Source organism: Mobula birostris, chromosome 18 (assembly GCF_030028105.1).
Source record: "Mobula birostris isolate sMobBir1 chromosome 18, sMobBir1.hap1, whole genome shotgun sequence".
Lineage (NCBI taxonomy): Eukaryota > Metazoa > Chordata > Chondrichthyes > Myliobatiformes > Myliobatidae > Mobula > Mobula birostris.
In genome coordinates this window covers 59,028,614-59,055,227 of record NC_092387.1, presented here as the reverse complement: position 1 = coordinate 59,055,227, position 26,614 = coordinate 59,028,614, and the positions used below count along the sequence as shown (strand labels likewise).

At 40.4% G+C, this 26,614-nt stretch overlaps 1 protein-coding gene across 1 annotated transcript in view; it reads right to left on the bottom strand.

Annotated features, from left to right (window-relative positions):
• The window catches only part of scamp2 (secretory carrier membrane protein 2), a 45,892-nt gene extending 19,551 nt beyond the window's left edge, over positions 1-26,341 (bottom strand). Inside the window, exons 1-3 of the mRNA XM_072282764.1 lie at positions 26,164-26,341; positions 5,999-6,079; positions 2,503-2,598 (exon numbers count right to left, since the gene is read on the bottom strand). Coding sequence (XP_072138865.1) covers positions 2,503-2,598; positions 5,999-6,079; positions 26,164-26,220 — 234 coding nt within the window. The 5' untranslated portion in view covers positions 26,221-26,341. The remainder of the gene's footprint in view (positions 1-2,502; positions 2,599-5,998; positions 6,080-26,163) is intronic.
• Positions 26,342-26,614: the final 273 nt, after the last annotated feature.

The window sequence follows — 26,614 nt, the reverse complement described above, 5'->3', positions numbered from 1 at the left end:
TATTTGCCTCAGCAGCACCCATCTATTCAGATATCTACCCTCCCCAACTGAAAATGACTTGTTAAAACAATAACCAACAGACCAGTATATTACTTCCAATCACACATACTTAAGCTTATCCTGGTACCATGACTTGGGATGGACATGGAATGAAAGGCTTCCTTCTGTGCTATAATCATTCTATTTTCTGATCACAGATTTTCTGAAAGTCCAAGTAAATCACATCCATATCTGCTGGCTACAAACTCAAAACTCCAAGGATTTCCCTCTGCCCAATCCTATTATCTTCTAAATGTCATGCTACCACTTTCTAAATAGCAGGTTCCAGACATTCCCTACTAATGAAGCAAAGCTAATAATAGCTCCTTGTTTTCTCAGTCCTGGTGGTGGTTTGTTGTCTGAGAAAATGAATTAATAAATAATGCATCAGATTCACTTTGATCAAAATGCCATCAAGAATGGGTACCCAAGAATAAATAGTAATAAGGGAAATCCTTATTACTACAGTTGTGGGAGGTCAGCAAGTTAACGGGTGCCTGTAGAAATTCCCAGAACACAAAAACTAAGTAATCTTCAGCCAGGACAACCTGTAATGTTAACCGTTTTTCTATCTGATTCCACAGATGCTGCCTGATCTGCTGAGTATTTCCAGCACCTTTTGTTTTATTTCAGATTTCTAGTGTCTGCAGTTTTTTGATCTTCAACACATTTCAACCCTTTCTTTGCATTATGTGACATTTATTTTTCTGAAATCTTTGTTGCATAGAGTAAGGATCTAAGAACTCTCCACTTTCATTTACAGACAAAATGTAACAACATATGGGTATGAGCTTTTTTTGGTTTTTGGTCATTTTATAAACCAGAGAAAAATGGTACTGAAATTTCAGCAACCTCTTAAATTGGCACATTCGGACCCCAGTATACCATACTGCTATAAATACAAAGGCAAATGAAAGTAGAATCTGAAACAGTTCCACACTTGTAAGATTTATACAAGTTTATTTTTATAATTAAAGTCCAAGTTATTATTGTAAGGAGGATTATCATCCAAGGAACTGTACATGCAATTCAAAAAGGCAACTAATATTACGCACCACGGAGTAGTGAGCTTGTTGGATTGATCTGCTGAAGAGTATTCAAGGACAGACCATTTTTCTACTCATGAGACTTTCCATTGTAAGAAGTCAGTGGCACAGATGTGCTTACTCAGAAGGGTTGTCAAATTTTGGCATTTTCCAATTTCAATGGACTATTGATGTTCAGATGAATATATTTGAAAGACCTTGGACACTTGACTTCCTTGATTAAACCATGGTGGGATTGGGTGAGAAAGACAGGACCAACCTTACTGAATGGTATAGCATAAAGTTCCATGCAAAATTTTCCCATTCCGAAAATAATGCCTAACTATTCTCTCAAATCTGGGGAGAGATACAAGATGGGATAAAGCCAAAACACTATTGCTCTAAGAAGTTGAGCAGTGGAGGCAAATGCATCTCAAAATAAAAGGCTGAAAATGCATGTCAGACTGTAAACATCCACATTATTTGAGGCTATTTAACTTGCAAAAATAATTCTGCATTTATGTACAATCATATCAAATCACAAACACTACAGTTAATTGAAGTGGACATGTTACACAAACTAACTCCATTATAAGCAGTTGTATCTGTCTCTAGAAAAATATAGAGCGAACCAATACTACAAGTATGGAAAGAAAGAAATCGTACTGTCTTTCACATTCCATTTCATAAAAGAGTCTGTGCTCTATTTCTGATGTGCTGTTATTATTGTAAAATAATACAAGTGGTTGCCAATCTGTGCAACACTGAAACTATTTCCTTCTATAACAAATAAGAGATAAATATTAGTTTAGATATCATGGAAGACTCTCTGGGCTTTTATGAAATGGTGGCACAGGACTTTTTGCATCCATTTGAGAGAGCAGGCAAGTCTCCTTTCAACGTCTCATGTATGACACCTCTGCAAATGCCTCACTATGAGCAGTCTATGTTTTTGTGTTCATTCTCTGAACTAGGACTTGATCCAGAACACAAACAGGAGAAAATTCCCCACAAAGATTTACAACTTACCCAGGAAGGAAAGAAAATGATTACATATCAGATTCATCTCCCCTTCAAACAATGCCATGGGTTTTTAAAAAAAAAATGCGTCATGGAAAATATCCTGTTTAAGATAACAGATACTACAGCAGAAGGCTAATGGGGCCTCTGTGCAATGGTTTACGAAGGGAACATTCATTCCAGATCCCCACTTGGTGCAAGATAGCCTTGTTGACACTGTAGCACTTTCCAATATAACATTACACTGCCCACCTCAGATTACGTGTACATCTGTGGTGTAGACTGAACCAATAAATTAAAACAAATCTTCTGATTCACAGATAAGAATGCCACCAACTGAGTTAAGTTAACTTATATTAATGTTTTGCTTTCTTTTATGCTAAATGTATACTGGGCTCTCATAATTATTTTAACATGCCTGAGGAGCAGGTTCCACTGTAGGCTGTAAGATTGCTGGTTGAGAAGGAGTAGTTTTCGGCCCAGCTGGTACTTTGGTATCTGATGCCACAGGGGTCTGGAGGACAAAACACAAATTAGGAACACATTAAAGTACTAATTCTAAATTAAGCATCATAGATCCCTTCTACACATTGGGAATCAAATCTATATTAATGGATATTTGTAGAAAATGTCCAACATAAGAAAACTAATACTTGTGTATCAGACCTCATCTTGCACATAAAGAACACGTAGGAACATGTTTGGCACCACTTTGTGGGCCGAAGGGCCTGTATTGTGCTGTAGGTTTTCTATGTTTCTGTAAACACTGAATGCACTTCAAGAACTGACACTGACAATTTCTATCTTTGATGTCTCTCATTCCTTTATGGGTTCTGTTGAAGACCATGACCTGGAGTTACACCCAGACTTTGGTTTGGTTCTCTGCAGTGGTGTGACCTGCTCCCGGGGGCTCACGACCAGCTGCTTTTTGAAATCGTAAGGACGCAGCCTGGAAGATGAGCGTGCCTTTGGAGTTCCAAGGTTTCACAGTCCTGTGAATGGGCTGATTCTATGCAGGTGCCACCAAATGAAGCTCGTGGGAGTAAAAGGAACATCGGGAACAGCGGATCAGTTGCCAAGGGCCCTGTATTCAGTGAATCATGTACTCTTTCTCTCATTAGAGAGTGTGCTGCCGATTCTCCAGTCAGAAAACATGGGGGGGGGGGGGGGGGAGGTGGCGTGACTGACTTTTAACATTGTTAATCAGCAAATTGTTTTGTTATGTCTCCCCTCTTGCTGTGAAAAGGGGACACCTTTTTCCCTTTATTAGGGAGGGAGAGTGAGCCTGTGGTATGTCAAATTATCCGGTAATTTTTGTTACACTGCAGATCATGGTCTTTATTGGGGGCTTTGCTTGGTGGGTGGAAGGTGCTGATGCTTTTTTTTGTTAAAGTTAGTGGGGGTGGAGGAGGATCGTTGCTCTGCTGCTGCTTCTGCGTGGGGGGAGTAGGGAATCTCATTCTTTGAGGTATTCTTCGGTTTTTGTGGATGCCTGCAAACAACAAGAATTTCAGGATGTATACTGCATACATTCTCTGATATTAAATGGAACTATTGAAGCCAATCTATGTAGGCAATGGCATACTACAAGTTGAACTACCAACTGCTGTACACCTCATTGGGGTGGGAAGGTCAGGAATTCAGGCCAAGCCATCATGTGAATGTACTTTTATTTAGATGCTGCAATGATATGTTACACCCATCAGAACCAGTAAAATAAAATGAATCTTCCTCTGCCTTATTCAACTGTATACCCCACTGAAAGTTTAGAATTCAAAATTTACTGTATAACCACCCATAAACTGCACAATAAGCTGTAATATTACAGTACAATTGTTGTAACTTAATGTGTAGAATTTTTGACTAGTCCACTATAACTAATGAAGTCTTGTTATAACTTGTGCCAAGATGAGACCCCCCACCCCAGGGTGGAGAAGTAACACATTATATTCCATCTGGGTAGCCTCCAACCTGATGGCATGTATATTGATTTCTCCTACCAGTTTAAAAAAAAATCCCTCCTCCTCTATACTCCACTCCGATCTTTTACCTCTTCTCACCTGCCTATCACTACCCCCAACTCCCGGTCTTCTCTTCTCTTCCTTCCTTTTCTCACATGGTCCACTCTCCTCTCCTGTCAGATTCCTTCTTCTCCAGCCCTTGATCTTTCCCACCCACCTGGCTTCACTTATCACCTTCTAGCTACCCTCCTTCCCCTAACCCCACCTCTTTATCCTGACCTCTTTCCCCTTTCTTCTCAGTCCTGAAGAAGGGTCTCGACCTGAAATGTTGATTGTTTATTCATTTCCCTAGATGCTACCTGACCTGCTGAGTTCCTTCAGCTTTTTGTGTGTGTAACTAATGAAGTCTTATTTTGCCTTATGTATAACAATTTCGTCTTATGTACAACAATTATCTGACGTATTGAAGACGACTATTTTCTGAAATGTAATTTATCAAGGATTGAACATACTAAGCATGGAACAGAATAAATTGGTTTCTGAATATCTTATCTAAAAATTGTTAATTTAGGTCAGAATTATTCCATCACAGCCCTACTGGGTTATTTTATTTTTATCTCTCAGCAAAACTTAGTTTTGAGAGATATGGTGTGGATCCAACAAAAAAGATAGCGTGCATTGGAGATTGGAATGCAGAGGATGGTTAACATCTTCCTAATAGATTAGGAGCAGAAAATTAGGAAGGAGGAAAATTGAATAAATTATGCTAGCTGATACAATTCTAGGAGAGCATGGGGATCACACACCTTTCTCAGTGTCCAAGGAATCTCTTCCAGTTATTAAATACTCCATCACCAGCAGCCGTAGATCCCAGGGATCATAGGTTTGCGCCTCTGGTGGACTGTGTCCTCTCCAGGGCAGAAAGATTTGAAGAACCGGCTGTTGCCCATGCAGCGGGATCCCCCTCTCCATGTCACTGATGCAGTGCAAGGGAAGGGCAAGCATCGATACAGCTTGGCACCAGTGTCGTCGAGGTTGTCACAGTGAAGTTGTAAACAACATCAAACTGCCTTAGGGACCGCGGCTCTGGATTTCTTCCTCGGGGTTTACTCCCGAAGCCTCTCCCATGGGTGGGTATGGCCACAAGGCAGCAAAGGTTTAAAATCAGAGTTTTCCTTCTCCAAGGGAAACTACCAGCTATCAAAATTACTTCATAATGAGCTGAATGACACTGGCTACTATGGTGAATTTTATCCTTCTTTCTGATTAGACCCTTCATAAGATCAACAGATCCCCTCATTCAAATGGGTGTTCTTTGCTTCTGGAGTTGGTTAATGATTTTTAAGAAATCATTTCTTTCAATCAGTTTTGAGATATTAACAAGTTTTTAATAACATAAATTAGGTATCAACATCCTGAACCTCTCTGACACAGAACCTTTATTGTCTCCTGTCAAATTCTACTTGCTGCGGTGGTCTTCCAGGACCTAGAGTCCCAGTGAGAGTCCACATATGCATGGGGAGAATGTGGGTACGATCCAGCATGAGTTTGTCCCTTCTTATGTTTAGTAACATGAACAAGTTAAAGTCTGACAATTTACATACCAACATTTTTTTGAGGGATTTCCAGTATCTTGTGGTGCACAGTAGGTTTAACTAACAAATTACCACTATATCCTGGCTTATGTTCAATGTCACTCCTACCCACAATTAATCATTACTCAAAAATACATCCGCCCTGATGAGCAAACACTGCAACATAAAACGATCTCTTCCTCAGCTAAAATTGAGAACTCAAGTGTTGCAGTGAAAAATACTTATGCATAGAAGCAAATGGAGCAAACCTACAGGTGGAAAACTTGTACAACTCCAGGAGTAGAAATAAAGACCAATATTAATGTTCTCTCTATAGAACTCAAAGGAAGAATGAGTTACCAATAATGTCAAAACTTACCAGCCTGCTATTCTCGGTGAATGGATTAAAATCATCAATACCTTGCTGAGTTGTATTCGTATGCTGAGTTACTGAAGGGTCCTGAGAAAACAAAAAGACAAAGTTTAAATAGTTTTGGGTAAACACTACCAATTAAAACAAGGGGTTCACTTTTCTTCAAAGTTCAAAGTAAATTTATGACCAAAGTACACAAGTTACCATCCTGAGATTTTTTTTGTGGGCATTCACAGTAAATACAAAGAAACACAATAGAATGGAGGAAAAACTGCAAAGATGGACAAAAAACCAAGATGCAAAAGACAACAAATTGTGCAAATACAAAAAAAAGCAAGAAATATCGAGAACAAAACTGATCACAATAGATCCCTACTCAATTATTTTTCTACTCAATTCTCAATCTCTTCCTCTTCCCTATCATTTAAAAAGAAATTTTTGTGGACCCTCTCACCAAACAAACAATAAAACATTTATTAAAATAATGGGATGACAAGCTGTATATCTTAGTCCACACCGTTAGCCCAACACTTTGTGAAAGACAAGCTCTGTAACTAAACTGACCCTTGATAGCTTGTGTCCCTTGGGGACAAAAAGAATGAATTAGTATTGAGTAATGTGACCAAGGCCTTGAATGGTTACTTGGTACTGGTCTTAATGGTGGAGGTCATATCTAACATGCTAAAGAGAGATGTTATGATGTGATGGGAGATGAAGACCTCTATACAATTACTGTCACAGAGGAGGTAGTGACGAGCAAACTAGTGGGCCTAAAGGTAGACACATCCTCTGATCCTGATGTGATATTTCCCAGGGTGCTGAAAGTTATGGTAGATTCGCTTGTGCTAATTCACCAAAATTCTCTGAATACTGAGTAAGCCCTGGTGAAGATGGCAAACGGTATGACACTGTTTAGAAAAAGGATGAAGTTAAAAGGCAGGTAACAATAGATCCATTAAGTTAATACCTGTAATCAGGAAATTGCTTGAAGTTATTGTTTAGGAAGAAAGAGTAAGACGTCTGGATAGAAGTAGTTCCATTACGCAGACACGTACTCACGAAAGGCAGGTCTTGTTCTTTGAGGATATTATGAGCACCATGGATACAGGGGAATAGGGAGAGCTTGTGTGGATTGGGACTGCTCTGAGAACTGGTTTAACCATGATAGGCACAGAAACCCATGTTGGAAGGAAGTATCTCCATCTGCAAACTGGAGATGGTAGGCATAGTAACGCAATTATTTAAGTCAGACTTATCATATGAAATTATCATTTCTGCCAGTTTTGAAACTGCTGCAGGTTACAAGTTTTACTCAAATAAAAGCATTTTAAACTTTTCATTGTGTTGCTGGCAGACTTCCAGATTTGGTTAGAGGTTTTATCCCGTATAACCAATTCAAGTAGAAATTGTTTGTTTTTTTCCCCATATAAATCTGAAGATGTGAACAAAACCTCTTCCTAATGTCCTCCACACTGACAATCAACACAGGCACACCTCAAGGATATGTGCCTTTTTACCTGCTCTACTCTCTCTGTACTCGTGACTGCATGGCTAGACATACGCAAATGGCATCTATAAATTCACAGAATCTTGCGTGGCGACAAGGGAGTGCCCAGGAACAAGACAGATCGGCTGGTTGAGTGGTGTCGCAACAGCAGCCTTGCACTCAATGTCACTAAGACCAAGGAACCAATTGTGGACTTCAAGAAGGGGAAGTTGGGAGAAAATGCACCAAGCCCCATTGAGGGATCAGCAGCAGGGGATCTTACTCTAGCATTTTGATGCAATCACAAAGGAGGCATGCCAACAGCTATACTTCATTTAGGAGCTTGAGGAAATTTGCTATGTCAAAGACTCTTACTGTACAAACTTCTATAGATACATGAAGCAGAACATTCTTACTGGTTGTTTCATCACCTAGTAATGAGGCTCCAAAACACAGGATCAAAAGAGGCTGCAGAAAGTTGTTGACTCAGCCAGCTTCTTCATGGGAACAACATGGGCATCTTCAAACCGGAGTGCCTCAAGAAGGTAGGCGGTATCCATAATTAGGGACCTTCACTATCCCAGACGTGGCCTCTTCTCATTATTACCGCAAGGGAAAATGTACAGGAGCTTTTAGGAACAGCTTCTTCCCCTCTGCCATCAGATTTCTGAACAGTCCATGAACCCCACTTTGCTATCCCTCTCTAGCACTATTCACTTCTATTGTAACATCCATTTTGTTATGTCTTGCACTGTATTACTGCACTAAACAACTAATTTTATTACATATCAGTGATAATAAACCAGATTTTTAAAATACTGATCCAATTTAAGTTTCATTATCCCACACCTATCAATTGTATATATCAAGCACCAATTACAGCCTAACTGGTAATCCAAGTCACAAACTGCAGAAACAGTTGATACTGTTGGCACTGAAAGCCATGAAGTAAAATTAAATATTTACTACAAATTCTGTAGAAGGATTCCAGTCTCAGGTCGAAGAAGTCAAAAAAAATCAAGAGGTGCTCAAGATTACAGCTTAATTCCAATCACTGGTAATTTTAAGTATTAACCTAATCGCATTTGATAAGAAGATAATCAAGCAACCTTTCAATTCAAACACTTGTATTTGAGCAATACTTTAAGCAATTAAACTTAGGAACAATATCCAAACCATAATTTTTCTTTTTTTTAAATTTTATTTTTATTTGGATAAGGAATTCACAAGTATCATGTACTTTTTTCACACGTATAACCTTTTCCATTTTTTTATTTGTATAAAACTATAATTATTTATACATTCTTAAGTACACATTGAGATGATATAAAAGGAAATTAGACACTTAAATAGATAATTATGTACAGTGGTAATTCTAATCTATTAGGCTAAGTAATGGTATTAGTTGTTAAGAAAAATAGTAATAATAGTTTCCATCTCTCTCTTCTGGACCATTTCCACTGGTCCAAAATGTTGTATGTAAGCCTATGTAACAACCATTGTAGGTGTTTCTATCCTAATTTGTTCGTGCTTGCTCCTGCCCCCAGACATAATTATCCAATCCCTATGTACTTATTTACTTAATTTTATCATTTTTTTATCCCTTTCCCAAATCTTTTCCTTTACTTGTATTAATTCTCTATTTTCCAAAAGGAAACAAAAAACAGTAAACATTTAGACTAGGGGTGCTTACGTTAGCAATATTACTGTGTTGATGAGAAGAGCAGTATAAATCATTAGGAGAGTCATCTAAAGTCTGCTCACATTGGGGTTATATATTCAATCCATTTATTCCAGATTTGACAAAATTTTTCTTTTTGAATTCTCAGGGAGTAAGTCAACTTTTCCATTTTAAATATTTCCAAGATGATTTTGTGCCAATCTTCTAATGTAGGTGGTATTGGATTTAGCCACTTTCTAGTGATTGATTTCTTACTTGCCGCTAAGAGGGTCTGCAGCAACTTTGCCCCAAATAGAGCGTCTCAAAGTTCAGAGGTATCTGGGACCTAAGTACCTTAACTAATGTTCTATGAATACCTTCCTAATATATACTTAATTTAGGGCAATCCCAGAAAATATGAAAATGATTTGCCTCCTTGGAGCCGCACCTTCTCCAACACGTCACGTTTGTATCTTTATATTTTTCCTGATATGGGGTCTTGAAGTATCTTATAATATTTTTCCAACAATGTTCTCTCCAAGTCAAAGAATTAGTCGAGGACCATTGAAAGCTGCATATTTTCCCCCATGTCTCCTCTGAAAGTACCAACCCCGCTTCTTTCTCCCACTTCTCTTTAATATACAATGTGTTTACATTTTTAGCATGGGAGAGTGCATTATATAATCGAGAAACTGATTTACTAGGTATTAAACTGCAAGCCGAATTCAGAATCTTGAAAAATTCTAATTCTACTGTTGATAGGTCTGTATATCTACAACTCTGGTTAACATAGTTTCGTACTGGAAGGTACCTAAAAAAGTCATTGTGTTCTAGGCCATGTTTGTCCTGCAGGATTTGGAAACTTTGTAATACTCTTTTATCTATAAATGAGAGGTAGGTTGTAAGACCTTCCTTTATCCATAGTTCAAATCTTTTATCTCCTCTGTTGGGAAGGAATTCGGTATCATATGCACACCATCTGAAGAGTTTTAACATGTTATTAATTCCACACGAATTAACCACCTTCTGCCATACTTTTAATATAAGATTTATCCAACTGTTTTTAAATTTTTCCAATTCGACCATCAATCCTTTGTCAGCTATTGAGGCCTGTAGAGGAAAACTGTCAACTAATCCAAATTCTATTTCCTTCCATCTAGCCTTATATTCCCTATTACACCAATATAACAGAGGGGTTATCTGTGAGGCATAAAAATAATTTCTCAGGCAAGGAAGAACCATACCTCCTCCTTCCTTCCCTAACTGTAAGGTGTTATATCGAATTCTAGGTTTCTTTCCTTGCCAAATGAAGCGGGAAATCCATTTGTCCCATTCCCTGAATTGATTCAAACCATAATTTTTCATGTCTTTTAATGCAAAAAAGAATCATTGTTTTGATCTCAGTAAGAAGAACTTCCTAGTGGTTACCAGATTAGACTTAATTTGAGTCTAAAATTGCTGAAATGAAATAACAAAGATTTTCTATGTTAATAGTTCCCTCAGCCATTGTTAATATACATTTTAATGTATCATAAGTTCAAAAAGAAATTAACAATGTAATAAAATTTGTCACAGAAATATTGATGACATTCTATTTGCCCAATATCGGTTTACTCCTGCAGGGAGAATCATCGCAACATTAATTTTTCTCGTCATTTCACTATCTTAATTTGCTTTCTTCATCATCTCCGTGACAATTCTGACAGCAAGTCCTCTCCAAAAATTTAGCATCTTCTCTTCCTCTGCCAACCATTACTGTTTAGTTTGCCATGTGTACATTATTAGACTGATTTATCTCAGCTGCTCCCTCATCCAAGAATGAAGTTTCTTTCCTGCAGCCCTCACATTATTCTCTCTTAACCGGAGATTAACTTTTGGACCCTTGACTGAATTGACTCAGGAATTTGAATGCACCTTCTTGATTAGAATGAGACATGAGGTACTGAGTAGTTTTATCAAGACTATTGCCATATCAGCACTTCAATATTTTTGTTCACATTCATTTATTTATCTCATGTACATCAAAACACAACAAAATATGTCGTTTGCACTAACAATCCACACAACCTGGGATCAGCCGGCAATTATATCCACACATTCTGGCATCAACACTGCATGCGTACAACCCTAGGACAGACCCCCAGATTTCCAGTGGACTTGTGGACAATGGATAATGGGCCTCCAACTTCATCAGGGACTTCAGACTCAAAGACCCAGGGCTTTGGCCATCAAACCTCAACTTCCAGACTTCCTAAATGATCTTCAGGCTTCAATCTAAGGTTGATGCCAGGACTAGCCACTAATGAAACCCCAAACTCATCAACTCATGCACCTTGGGGGGGGTCGGGGGGGGGGGTTATGCCATTTTTCATGCTCCCTGCTCTCATAGACATCCGATTCCAGAACCCACTGACCAGGGGGAAGAGAAGGTGGGTGACGGGATTTAGATGACCCAGTGGGCCACCACCCCTTATTGTAGCTGGTCCTTATCCACAGTGCTTGCCAGCCTGACATCCATAGGATGTCCTCTTTCACCCATCCACATTGCTGGCCTTCGAACGTAGAGCAGAAGCCTAGACTCCTACCTGACCTCTAACTCCTCCATATCCCCGTCCCTAAACCCTGGGAAGCTGAAAAGCCTGAAGGTAGGTAAGTCAGTTAGACCAGATGGACTGCATCGCAGGGTTCTGAAAGAGGTAGCTGAAGAGATTGTGGAGGCATTATAATAAACAAATGTCACTCCACTCTTTAAGAAAGGAGGGAGGCAGAAGAAAGAAAGTTATAAGCCAATTAGCCTGACTTTACTTGTTGGAAAGATGTTGGAGTCTATTATTAAGGATGAGGTACTTGGAAGCTCATGATAAAATAGGCCTAAGTCAGCATGGTTTTTTAAAGGCGAAGTCTTGCCTGACAAATCTGCTATTTCCTCAAATGATTGTAGTTAGGATAGATAAAGGAGAGTCGGTGGATGTTTAAAAATGCAAACAACAGGAATTCTGCAGATGCTGGAAATTCAAGCAACACACATCAAAGTTGCTGGTGAACGCAGCAGGCCAGGCAGCATCTCTAGGAAGAGGTACAGTCGACGTTTCAGGCCGAGACCCTTCATCAGGACTTACGAAGGGTCTCGGCCTGAAACGTCGACTGTACCTCTTCCTAGAGATGCTGCCTGGCCTGCCGCGTTCATCAGCAACTTTGATGTGTGTCGGTGGATGTTGTTTATTTGGATTTTCAGAAGGCTTTTGACAAGGTGCGCACGAGGCTGTTTACCAAAACAGGAACCCATGATATTACAGGGAAGGTATTTGGTATGGATAGAAACATGATAAAATCTGCAGATGCTGGAAATCCAAACAATACAGATACAAAATGCTGGAGGAACTCAGCAGGCCAGGCAGCATCTATGGAAAAAAAGGTACAGTTGATGTATCAGGCAGGACTGAGACCGAAGGGGGCCTTTTCTGGCTGGCTGCCGGTGACTAGTGGTGTGCCACAGTGGTCAGTGTTGGGACAGCTTCTTTTCAAATCGCTTGTCAATGGTCTGGATGAAGGAACTGATGGCTTTGTGGCCAAGTTTGCAGACGATACAAAGATAGGTGGAGGACTTAGACTGGGGGAAGGGGTGTAAAGAAGTGCCAGATGGAATATAGTGTAGGGGAGTGCATGGTCATGCACTTTGGTAAAAGGAATAAAGACATGGACTATTTTCTAAATGGGAGAAATTACAAAAATCAAAGGTGCAAAGTGACTTCGGAGACCTCATGCAAGGTTCCCAAAAGTTAACCTGTATGTTGAATCAGTGACAAATGCAATGTTAGCATTCATTTTGAGAGGACTAGAACATAAAAGCAAGGATGTAATGCTGAGGTTTTAAGGCATTGGTCAGACCACATGGAGTATTGAGAGCAGTTTTGGGCCACTTGCCTAAAAAAAGATGCACTGCCATTGGCGAGGATCCAGAGGAGGTTCACAACAATGATCACAGGAATAAAAGGGTTAACACACATATTAAGTGTTTGATGCTCTGGGATCTGTACTTGTTGGAGTTGAGAAGAATGAGAGAGTATCGTTGAAACCTATCGATTTTTGAAAGGGACAGATGGAGTTGATGTGAAAAGAATGTTTCCTACAGCAGTGGACTCTAGGACCAGAAGACACAGCATCAGAATTTAGGAATGTCCATTTAGAACAGAGATGAGGAAAATTTTCTTTAGCCAGAGGGTAGCGAATATGTGGATTCACTGCCACAGACAGTTGTACAGGGCAGTTCATTAAGTATATTTAAAGTGAAGGTTGATAGGTATCAAAGATCACGAACAGCAGCAGGTGACTGAGGTCGAGAAGGATAATAAATCAGCCATGACGAAGCGGTGGAGCCAAATGGCCCAATTCTGCTTCCATGTCTTATGATCCAAATTTCTTGGAATATAGATTAAGAAATTATACTACATGCCTAAAAATGTAGATAACCTTTAAGGGAGCTTTGACTAGATGGGATGGACATAGAGGGCTATTGTCCAGGCGTGGGTTGAAGGGACTAGGCAGAATACTAGCTTGGCACAGATTAGATGGGCCAAAGGATTTGTTTCTGTGCTGTAGTGCTTTATCCCTCTACAACCAGTTTTGTGGTTGTTACTGAGTAAACAGCTTTACTCAATGCTCATTAAACCAGTGAATTTAGTAACAAATGAGATTCAAAAATATAAATATTGAAATTTAGTTTGTATCAACAATAAACAAACTGAAATAATAGTTAGTGACATAAGGAACTTAAATATACCCCTCTAATGTCCCAGACAGCGACAATATCCAGTTGGCAATTAAACCATCCAAGCCAGGAAGACCCAAGAGTCAATCTCAGCCAAGAATTGAACAATGTGATAGCAAAATAAATCTCTATCACATATCAAGGCCAAATAAAAACAAGATCCAGTAACATTGACCCACATCAGATTAGCACCTAATAGGATTTGACTGTGGTAGTTTCTCTGCATATCTAACACCCCCCCGCCTTTTCCCCCTTCCCCAGCTGACCCACTCTCCACAATTAACCACTGACAATCAGGCTGTATATCAGATAAAAATAGATTGTAACCATGAAGCCATACACATCAAAATTAATATTTAGTGTTATAGGGGAAAAGAGAAATTAAAGACCCTGCAAAGCACAAGCTGTCAGTCTATGGAATTTTTTTTAAAAAACTTAAACAAAGATTTAGATTTTAACTGTGCAGATCACACAGGCCTCACATGCAATTCACCAATTACTCATCCAAAGTGCATGACACTGCACTTTATTCTTACCTCTGGTAACTCGAGAGATTCTAAGAGGAAGAGTGTTGTGTGGAAATCTAATTCGATTTTATTATGAATTGAGTGACTAAATAAGCATTGTGAAAAAATCCTATTGCTTCATCTTCCCAGAGTGTTGCAAATTCTTTTAACTAAACCATTATCCTTCTGAAAGCTATTATTGAATCTACTTCTACAACTATCTTCAGCAGCGTATTCCAAACAGGAAACACTTATGTAAAGTTTACTTTTGTGGTCACTTTGGTTCTACTGTCAATTAGAATCACTATGCAACCTGTTTTTTGACCATACCGCCAATGGTAGTTCCTTTTATCAGTCCTCTCCAGACACCATGTAATTTTATTTACTGTACTTGTCAGATCCCCTCTCAACCTCCTGTGTCAACATGAACATGCCCATCTTATTCATTCTATCTACAGAACTAAAAAAAATCTCAAACCTGAAATCACTCCAGAAAATCTTTCACTATCACTCCAAGGGCCTCACATCTTTACCAAAGTGTAATGCCTAGACTTGGACACCATTCATATTTCATAAAGGTGTGGGCTTTTCCTACTTTTGTATTCCAAGATTGTATTTATATCAATAGATTATAAGATATTACAGGAATCAAGGAAAATTACACTACTACAGAAAACATTACAATTTTATTGAATTGTGGGAAATGTCTGAGGTGCTAAATGACTTACTGATGATTTCATATGCTCTCAAAGTCTGGGATCTTGCAAATTTTTTAATTTAAATAAACACAAGAAATTCTGCACATGCTGGAAATCCAAAGCAACACAGAAAATGCTGGAGGAACTCAGGAGGTTAGGCAGCATCTATGGAAATAATGAGATAGTTGATGTTTCAGGCTGCCCTTCTTCAAGATTGGGAAGGAAGGAAGAAGCCAGAATAAAAAAAGTATGGGGGGAGGGGAAGGAGGCTAGCAGGAAGGTGAAAGGTGAAGCCAGATGGCTGGAATAGGTCAGGGGCTGGAGGAGGAACTTTTAAAAATCCACTTCCTCAATATTCCCTACCACTTTCAATGGTAAACATTTATTCTCTCACCCGATTTATGCCCTCTTTTGAAGACAAACTCTAACAAAATATTACCTTTGAATAAAAGTACATCAAGCAACATGGAACAGGCAGTTCATGGCAAGACAGCTTACTTTGTTTAATAGGTTCGTGCATCATCTGATGTTTGAATCTAAGGCACATATATTTTAAAAACAATGATAGGTTCTTATCGAGTCTGTCTGAATTACGAAAGTAATCTTTTTAGATTATGAAGACACGCAGTCCTCTTTTATTGTCATTTAGTAATGCATGCATTAAGAAATGACACAATATTTCCTCCGGTGTGATATCACACAACACAGGACAAACCAAGACTGAAAAAACTGACAACACCACATAATTATAACATATAGTTACAACAGTACAACAATACCATAACTTGATGAAGAAGTCCATGAGCACAGTAAAAGTTCAAAGTCTCTCAAATGTCCCACATCTCACACAGATGGGAGAAGGAAGAAAAACTCTCCCTGCCATGCCCGACCACAATTTGGAGGCTGCAATAAGATTTGTACCTCAAAGGGACAGAGCAGAAAGATGGGATCAGGAGACAGAGAACTAAACAAGCTTGTTCACTTCACTCACCTGAACTCTGAACTGATTTCACAACCTAAAAACTCACTTTCAAAGATTTTACAACTCATGTTTTCAGTTCTTTCTTTCTTTCTATGCACCATGATTTCTCTTGTACATTGTTTGTTTGTTATGTATAGTTTTTCATAAATTCTCAAGGTAGTATATGCTGATATATAGATGGACAATAATTTTACTTTAACTTTTACTTTGTTAACCATTTTGCAGTCAATTTTTTAAAATGAACATCAAATCAAGTATGGAGTTGTGAAGCAACACACAAAATACTGGAAGAACTCAGCACGCGAGGCCGCATCTATGGAATATAGTTAACAGTCGACATTTTGGGACAAAACTCTTCATCAGGACTGGAAAGGAAGGGGAGAAGTCAGAGGAAGGTGATGGGGGCAGGGAAGGAAGTGAAATGCTGGGATACATGGCTGTGCTAGCAGGTCTGGGTGAGAACACGGCTGACACATCAGAGGGTAGCAGAGATCACAGAGGGGAAACAGACAGAAGGTTGCACTTCTAAAGGGAAGGTTTAAACTTCTTCAAGGTAGGATTCCCTCAAAGAAACTTTGCAGTGGAGTTGTAAATCACAAATATGAGAAAATCTAGTGCAAAAACAACAGCTGTGATAAAATTCATAAGGACAGCCAAGTGCAAAATTACACTGTAGCCATTGCCCGGTCAAGATTAATATTTTGCATGAATCAGCAAATCACCGCTACAGGAATACTTATATTTAATAAAGGTAATCGGAGGGAAAAAAAGGCAAAAACAATAAACTAAAATGAATCTTTATCTACCATCACTGCATATTGAATTTTACGTGATCTGTTCTTTCTTGGAAGTTGACCGAATTATTTTATGTAATTGTGCTTTTTGGGTGGCGAGGTGGAGTTATATCTCTACCAAAGGAGATGCAAGGTATTCCTTCCCTCCACAAGCCTGCAGAACTGTTGGGTAAGGTTGAGCATCTGCTTAGCCCCTCAATCAGGGTCTCATGAAGCCATGGGCGCAGGTGGTAGGTAGACATATGAGCAGCTAATGCATATCCCAAGTCCTGGTTATGTGACCACTGATGCCAGGCAGACAACCACTGATGAGTATTGATAAGGCTGGGGTCACCCAAATTGTAAAGACACTGCCCAGAAGGCTGCAATAAAAGACCACTTCCGTAGAAATATCTGCCAAAAACAATCATGGTCAAAGACCATGACTGCCCATGTCTTATGACACAGCACGTCATGATGACTAGTTGTGCTTTGATAGATGCATCAACTTTTGTAAATAGTGGTACAGAATTAGAGTGTTCATTGCAATTGTTTCAGCTAATAAGGAACTTCTTGTTTAATGTATTTAAGAGTTTACTGGAGACAAAAGACTGCAGATGCTGGAATCCGGAACAAAAAAAACCAAATTGCTGGAAGAACTCGGAGGGCATCTGTAAACGGAGAGCGATGATTAGGGTCAAGACCCTTCACCTACACTGCTGAGACAGCTTTATTTTGGAATGTGAGTAACACAGGAAAGGCCTCCATTTATAGATGACCCTGACTTCTGTGAAGGTGCTCCTGGTGGTGAGCCACTTTTGTGAACTGCTGCAGTCCTTCTGGTGATGGCACTCCCCTCTGTACTGTTTGTAGGATGTCCCAGGATTTAGATACAGTGTCCGAGGAAAGTCAATGCAGGCATGTGATTTGGAGGGGAGCATGTGTAAGTGATTCCCATCTGCTCACTGCCCTTGTCGTCAAGGTTTTGCGAGGAACTGACAAAATAGCTAAGCCAGTAAAGAAATACACACATTTTATAGATGGCACACAAGCCTTCAGTTTTACACACCTGTATTTGTAAATGTCCTGAATAATGGGAAGTTCACATCTACAGATGCGCTGGGCTGTCTACAACACTCTCTGCAGAGCCTTGCGATTGAGGGACAAGGAAAAAATGGTAGAAAAAGGGAACTGTGGCTGACGAAACACGTGAGGCAACTCATCAAGAGGAAGAAGGAAGCACATGTTAGATATAAGAAGCAGGAAGGAGGGGCTCATGAGAAATATAGGGTAGCCAGGAAGGAGCTTAAGAAAGGACTTAGGAGAGCTCGAAGGGGGCATGAGAAGGCCTTGGCATGTAGAATTAAGGAGAACCCCAAGGCGTTCTATGCGTATGTGAAGAACAGAAGGATGACAAGAATGAAGGTGGGGCCGCTAAAGGATAAAGAAAGCAACATGTGCCTGGAGGTGGAGGAGGTTGGGGAGGTCCTAAATGAATACTTTGCTTCAGTATTCACAAGTGAAAAGGACCTTGATCAGGGTGAGGTCGAAATAGAACAGGCCTGTGTGCTGGACAATGTGAAGATTAAGGAAGAAGTAGTGTTGGATCTTCTTAAAAACATCAGGGCCGGACGTGGTATACCCCAGGTTGCTGTGGGAAGTGAGAGAAGAGATCGCTGGAGCAGTAGCTATGATCTTTGAATCCTCTTAGGCTGCAAGGGAGGTGCTGGAGGATTGGAGAATGGCAAATGTAGTTCCCTTGTTTAAAAAAGGTAATAGCGAAAATCCTGGGAACTATAGACCGGTGAGTCCTACGTCAATGGTCTGCAAACTATTGGAACGGATTCTTAAGGATAGGATCTATGAGCATTTGGAGAAGTACAGTCTACTCAAGGATAGTCAACATTGGTTTATGAAGGGAAGGTTGTGCCTCACAAACCTAATTGAGTTTTTTTTGAAGAGGTAACAAAAGAAATTGATGAGGGTAGGGCGGTAGATGTGGTCTACATGGATTTTAGCAAAGCATTTGACAAGGTCCCCCACGAGAGACTCATCCAGAAAGTCACGATGCATGGGATCAGTGGAACCTTGGCTGTTTGGATAAAAAATTGGCTTACAGGAAGAAAGCAGAGGGTAGTAGTGGAAGGAAAGTATTCTGCCTGGAGGTCAGTGACTAGTGGAGTGCCGCAAGGATCTGTCCTGGGACCCCTGCTCTTTGCGATTTTTATAAATGACCTGGATGAAGAGGTGGAAGGATGGGTGAGTAAGTTTGCAGATGACACAAAGATTGGAGGAGTTGCGGATGGAGCTGTAGGTTGTCGAAGGTTACAAAAAAATATAGATGCGGACTTGGGCAGAAAAGTGGCAGATGGAGTTCAATCTGGATAAGTGTGAGGTAATACATTTTGGAAGGTCAAACCAGAAGGCTGAGTACAGGGTTAATGGTCGGTTACTTAAGAGTGTGGATGAACAGAGGGACCTTGGGGTTCAAATCCATACAACCCTCAAGGTCGCGGCACAGGTTGATAGGATAGTTAAGAAGGCCTATGGGATGTTAGGCTTCATTAATAGGGGGATTGAGTTCAAGAGTAGAGAGGTCATGTTGCAACTCTACAAATCTCTGGTGAGATCACACAGAGTATTGTGTTCAGTTCTGGTCACCTCATTATAGGAAGGATGTGGAAGCTATGGAGAGGGTGCAGAGGAGATTTACCAGGATGTTGCCTGGATTGGAAAACAAGTCTTATGAGGCAAGGTTAACAGAGCTGGGACTTTTCTCTTTGGAGCGTAGGAGGATGAGAGGGGACTTGATAGAGGTCTACAAGATTATGAGAGGCATAGATAGGGTGGATAGCCAGTACCTGTTTCCCAGGGCACGAATAGCTAGCACTAGAGGGCATATATACAAAGTTAAGGGAGGGAAGTTTAGGGGAGACATCAGGGGTAAGTTGTTTTATATATATATATATATATATACACACACACACACACACACGGTTGTGGGTGCCCGGAATGACTTGCCAGGGATAGTGGTGGAGGCTAAAACATTAGGGATGTTTAAGAGCTTCTTGGACAGGCACATGGGTGAGAGAAAAATAGAGGGTTACGGGGTAGTGTGGGTTTAGTACTTTTTTAGGAATATATGGGTCGGCACAACATCGAGGGCCGAAGGGCCTGTACTGTGCTGTAGTATTCTAGTCTAGGGAAGTACAGTTCCCATACCAGGCAGCCAGTCAGAATGCTCTCAATTGTGTCCCTGTAAAAAGTTCTTACGATTTGGGATATTGACTGAGGATTCATTAAAGACAGGTTACCAGGATTCTCTTGTTAATGGTTCATACCTGGCATTTGTGGTACATGTTACAGGTTACTTAACTGCTCACATCTGAATGACAGTAAGTTCGACTGTATGCAGAAAGCTGAAAACCGCTTTTGGTATCAGTTTTAATGCCATTCTCAAACACTATCTTGACGTCAAAGATAGAAAGCTCACCACCTAAAATTTAGCTCTCATGACAAAGTATTGAAACATATGATCCTTTTGTTTTTAAAAGGCAGAACTAGGACAACTTGCAGCATACCCTTCTGCAGACCTCTAAACCAGGTCTGAGTGCAAGCACAGAGTGAGGGATAGGTAGGCTACAAAATTAGATAATGGTGATGTACATTTCTGCTGTCCCTGTTTTGAGCTGTTACATCCATTCCAAATTCATCCATTTAGTGCAATTATATAGCAACACAGATAGAGAGTGTCTTCCATGCTATTCAAGAATTTATCTCCAGAAGGTTGATACAATGGCCCAACCACCGGGCCGCAAAGATATCCTACCAGGCCGCAAGGAAACAATATGATTTGGCGATATGAAACAATACGAGTCAGCTGCACCTTTCCTCATTTCCTGTCACGCACTGTTGAACTTGAACACCGGCGCCCCCACCGCCCCAACCCGTCAGCCGGTCCGGAAGAATATCATCAATATTAAACCGGTCTGCAGTGCAAAAAAGGTTGGGGACCCCTGCTCTTAGCTAATGCATTCATGGACAGAATTTCTTTGCAATAGCCAGAATGGTAAAGGTGAGGTTAGGTTCTGAAAATGTCTTCAACTGAAATATTAACTGGTTTCTCTTTCCACAGATGTTGCTTGACTGGCCGAGTTCAATTTACTATCAGAGAATGTATACAATATACAACCTGAAATTCTTGCTCTTCGCAGACATCCATGAAAATAGAAGAGAACCTCAAAGAATGAATGACAGAAAGAAAAACAATAGAACCCCAAAGCCCCCTCTCCCTATTCCCAAGCATCAACCCTCCCCCACTTATTTCAGCAGGTACCCATCAAACAATAGCAAGGCCCCCAAAGAGAGACCATGATCTGCAGCTCAACAAAAAACCAGTGTTCACCTGACAATTTGACCTACAACAGCCTTTCTCCCTCTCACTTCCATAGTGAGAAGCTAGAGCAACAAAACAAACAGGTCACTGTTATGATGTTACAGTATGCTGCACTGCCTAGCATTTGTATTTGTTTTGTTTGTATTAAGCTGGCTGACCATCAGTTAGTCCCCATGCTGTCAGCTAAGCTGATTGGAAGTGAACCAGATCAGGAAACAGGGAGTTACCAAACCACCATTGCTACATTCAGCACTCCTTCCACACATCGCTCAGCGTGAAGGAACACTGACTCATCACTTGAAGGAGGATGGTAGGTGACAATCAGGTTTCCATGTGCTGCTTTGACCTGATACCATGGGATTTGGAGTTAATATGAAGCACTCACAAGGCTACTTAGTCCCATTCTTACATCGGTGTACCACCTCTGCTGGTGCGAGGACAAGACATACTTAGAAATTGTGGTGGTGCAGTCTTATTTAGTCATACTTGGACAATCATGCCTGTCAGATACACATCAAACACCAGTCCAGCCTGATGGTCTAACATATTGTTGGGCAGATTTCCCATTTTAGTTATCAGACTCCAGATGACTCTGCAAGGTTATCCACATGGTAGTACTGAAAATTGTCTTTCGACAGGAAGAAAATTTACATTGAGAATTTCACATTTCTAAATGTATATTGATGATCTGGATGTGTCTTTTGGGTACAATTTCCAAATCTACAGATGACCCAGAACTCTGAGGGATAGTGAACAGTGAAGATGGTAGCAGGTGGGTGAAATGAGTCTATAGGTAATGAGAAATGTGACGTGCTCTATCTTGGGCGCCATGGTAACACAGCAGTTAGCGTGACGCCATTATAGTTTGGAATGTCGGAATTCCTTGGCAAGGGGACTGGATGCTCTCCCTGTGGAAGACGTGGGTTTCCTCCAAGTACTCCAGTTTCCTTCCACAGTCCAAAATCGGATGGGTTAGGGTTAACAAGTTGTAGGCATGCTAGGGTTGGTGCCAGAAGCACAGCAACACTTATCAGCTGCCCCCAGCACAATCCCTGGACAAACGACACACTTAATTGTATGTTTTGATGTACATGTGACAAGTAAAGTTAATCTTTGTCTTCAGCAAATGCTAAGATATATTGTAAGCAAAAAAAGAGTCCAATGCAGAACACAACAAAGAAAATATCAAATCTGGAATTAAACTGACAAAAATCACAGAATTTAATTGGGCAAACTTGCTCAGAATCAGATCCGACTAATAGCTTGCTGAACTTGGAAATAAGGAAACCAAAATTTCACAGACTTCTCCAAAATTCATCTTGACAGAAAACCATTAAAATATAGAGCCATTAAAAATGTGCAACTTGAACTACTTTGTAGACACACTGCCAGAATTTAAATCCATTAACACATGCACACATATTTATCGACGGAAAAGAATAGCCACTCTGGAAACTTATCTTTGGAAAATATGTAACTAAATCCAAAAAAAAGCATTTCTCAGCATATACACAAGATTCAGAGGAGTGAAGTAATGGAAAAAAATCCAGACAATTATTTCAATGTTTCAGTGGGGAAACTGAATGAACAATATAGATCTGCTCCAGATGCAAAGGCTTTTTGCTAATTGTTCACCATCCTATTTTCTTTTTTGCCTGCCCTATCTGCATTCAATTCTGATTTTGATGAATAATTATCTCAATAATGTCACTATGCTTTCTTCAATACTGCAATACATGTTATGAGTTCAGACCAGGACCAAACTGTGTCCCATAGTGGAGAAGTCCAAGACCAAAGGTCACAGCCTCAGAATGGAGGGACATCCTTTCAGAACAGAGATGAGGAGTAATTTCTTTAGCCAGAGGGTGGCGAATCTGGGGAATTAATTGCCACACGAGGAAATCTGCAGATGCTGGAATTTCAAGCAACACACATAAAAATTGCTGGTGAACGCAGCAGGCCAGGCAGCATCTTTAGGAAGTGGTACAGTCGACATTTCGGGCCGAGACCTGACAAAGGGTCTCGGCCCGAAACATCGACTGTACCTCTTCCTACAGATGCTGCCCGGCCTGCTGCGTTCACCAGCAATTTTTATGTGTGTTAATTAATTGCCACAGACAGCTGTGGAGGCCAAGTCATTGGGTATATTTAAAGCAAAAGTCAGTAAGTTCTTGATTAGTAAGGGCATCATAGGTTACGGCGAAAAGGCAGGAGAATGGTGTTGAGAGGGATAATAAATCAGCCATGATGGAATGACAGAGCAGAACCATCAATGGATCGAATGGCATAATTCTGCTTCTCTGTCTTATACCTCAAATTTAACCAGCCACTTATTTTCCTTCAATACACAGCAAATTTAAATTCATCGAAAAACTTCAGTGCCTGCATCCTAATCTGCACCAAGTCACACTTGCTCTTCACTCAGAATTGTTGACCTACAGTGGTACATGTTTGGGCAGAAAGTCAATTTTAAAACTATGATGCTGGCTCCTTCTCCTGCCTCAACAGCTTATTCAGCTCTATGGCCTTATGGTACTCCGGTCCAGGAATTATCATTTAACCATGGTATCGCAGTTTTAGTTTCCTCAGATCTACGCTCGGGAATTCCCTCCATAAGCCATTTTCCCCTTCAGTCTTAATAGGTCTTTGTGGCTTAAGGTCAAATTTAATCCAATTCCCTTGACAAACCTTATGGTCCTTATATGCAATTGCTCTCACTGATGCCAAAAACAGAGGAAAAAAATTTAAAAATACAAGAAATTCTGCAGATGCTGGAAATCCAAAGGAATACATCTACAATTTTATTCTAACCCTGAAGTGAGAGAGAAGTTGATTTTTTTTTTAGCGTAATACACTCAAAATGCTGGAGGAAGTCAGCAGGTCAGACATCTGATGAAGGATCTTGTCCCGAGACATCAACTCTATTCCTTTCCACTGATGCTCTGTGACCAGCTGAGTTCATCCAGCATTTTGCATGCCTTACTCCAAAAGAAAAACCAACTCCTCTCTCGCACTTCAGGGTTAAAAAGCAGCACCTCTATTTCCATAGAAGATTGTGGAGATTCGGCATGATAACGAAAACATTAACAACTTCTACAGATGTGCAGTGGAGAGTGTATTGACTGGCTGTATTCTGGCCTGGTATGGAAACACTAATGCCTTTGAACGGAAAATCCTACAAAAGGTAGTGGATTCAGCCCAGTACATCACAGGTAAAGCCCTCCCAAACACTGAGCACATCTACGCAAAATGCCATCATAGCAAATCAGCATCCATCATCAAGTAGCAGAGATCCTCACCATTAGAGAGCCTACAACCCACACCATGCTCTTTTCTCACTGTTGCCATTAAGTAGAAGGAATAAAAGCCTCAGAACTTGCACCACCAGGTTCCAAAACAGTTACTACCCGACAACCATCAGGCTCTTGAACAAAGGGGACAACTGCACTTACTTGCTCATCCATCGAGATGTTCCCACAACCAATGATCTCATTTTAAGGACACTACATCTTTTTATCTCATGTTCTTGTTACTTATTGCTATTTATTCATATTTGGATTTGCAGTTTGTTGCCTTCTGCACTCTAGTTGATCCTGTTATACTTACCATTCTATAGATTTGCTAATTATGCTTGCAAGAAAATGAATCTCAGGTCGTATATGGTGACATATATGTATTTTGATAATAAAACTTATTTTTAACTTTTGAACTTTAAACCAAAACCAGGAACATAACAGGAATGAACCAATTACCATGCAATAAGGCTCTGGGATATAGGCACAGAAAAATGCAACTTTAATTTTATCACAAAAACGGAATTGATAAAATTTTATTTTCTTGCCTTCTTCAAAACCAGATCCAACAGTGATACTGTTTCAACAACATTTCGTGGAATCAGAGTTACTGGTTCACACACTAAATTGTATTTGAATTTATACATCACAATGCTGAAGAGATAAAACAGCATTGATTAGACCGAATTACAACACATAGTTTGGCTCATAATAAGCACATTGGAGAAGGCTTAAGAATTGCAAGGATGATGATTTGAAAGATCAGAAGGATTAGCAAAGATTAAAAAGAGTTCAAATCTTTAGAAAAAATATTTTTAAATGTTGAAAAGGTTTGAAACTGTGGAACTAAAAGTGGGCTGAAAATATCGTTGAAAAGCAGAAAAACTTGAGATGCTTAAAATCTTAAGAACCAGAAAGTATGGATGGAGTGGAAAGCAGTTAATATTTCAGGTCAATTAACTTCCATCACAATGGTTACAGTTCTATTGAACAATAACGGTTCTAACTTTATTCCTCTCATCAGACAATAACGCAGCATTTTCTGTTTGTTTTCTCTGAATGAATGCCCAAATGCTGTAAACCCCATATAAAAATGACAAATGATACTCAAGATATTTTTAAGCAAGATCAGGGCTGGGCTTTTAAAACACAATGTGTGACGACGTTTTAGAATGGGTGTGGGCATTACCTCAAACTCTGAAACTGACCTTTCTAAAGGAATGAGCTGCACCTGTTTCCTGCCCCAGTTTAAAAACCCTTGCCAGACTTGGTCTCTCATTTTAATGTAAGAACATTTGCCTGATGATATCAAATAGGGCTCTGGGAGCACAAAGCCCATCGCCCAGTAACTTTTCCACGAACTTTCATCCGAGTGGCAAAAGCTGTGCAGCGCCAATCTAACTTGATCAGCCGTCCAGATTCAGCCCGCCCCTACATGTGTGGAGAGCCGCAGAATGGGCCGTTGACTGTTTTTCCATTGGTCAGGGCCGCGTCAATCAGCACCCCAGGTTAGGCTTCGCTCAGGAATTCGCCTCATCGTCTGGGCCCGGCCGAATATACGTTTGTTTACTCCCCCACCACCAACACCAACCCACTCCGTTTCTTTTACCTGAAAGGGATTTATTTCCACTGGATCCGCGAACGGATTAGCGTCGAACTCCGACATTATTCTCTTTTCAAAGTTTGCCAACTCTTCTTGCCCCCCACCCCCCCAGTTGCTCGAGTTGACTTCCTTGTGCCGACAAGCAGCCCGGGTCTGAGGAGTGCGCACGCGTAAAAACCAGCTCGCAGCTGCCAGCCGCCTCCGACTGTGACCTCACAAATAGAGGGCGGGGCCTCGCCGCGATGACGTTGTACGCCGGCGAGCGTCTTTATTCCTAGCAACGCACATCAAAGTTGCTGGTGAACGCAGCCGGCCAGGCAGCATCTCTAGGAAGAGGTACAGTCGATCAGGACTAACTCACCTGAAGCGTCTTCCTAGAGATGCTGCCTGGTCTGCTGCGTTCACCAGCAACTTTGATGTGTGTTGCTTGAATTTGCAGCATCTGCAGAATTCCTCG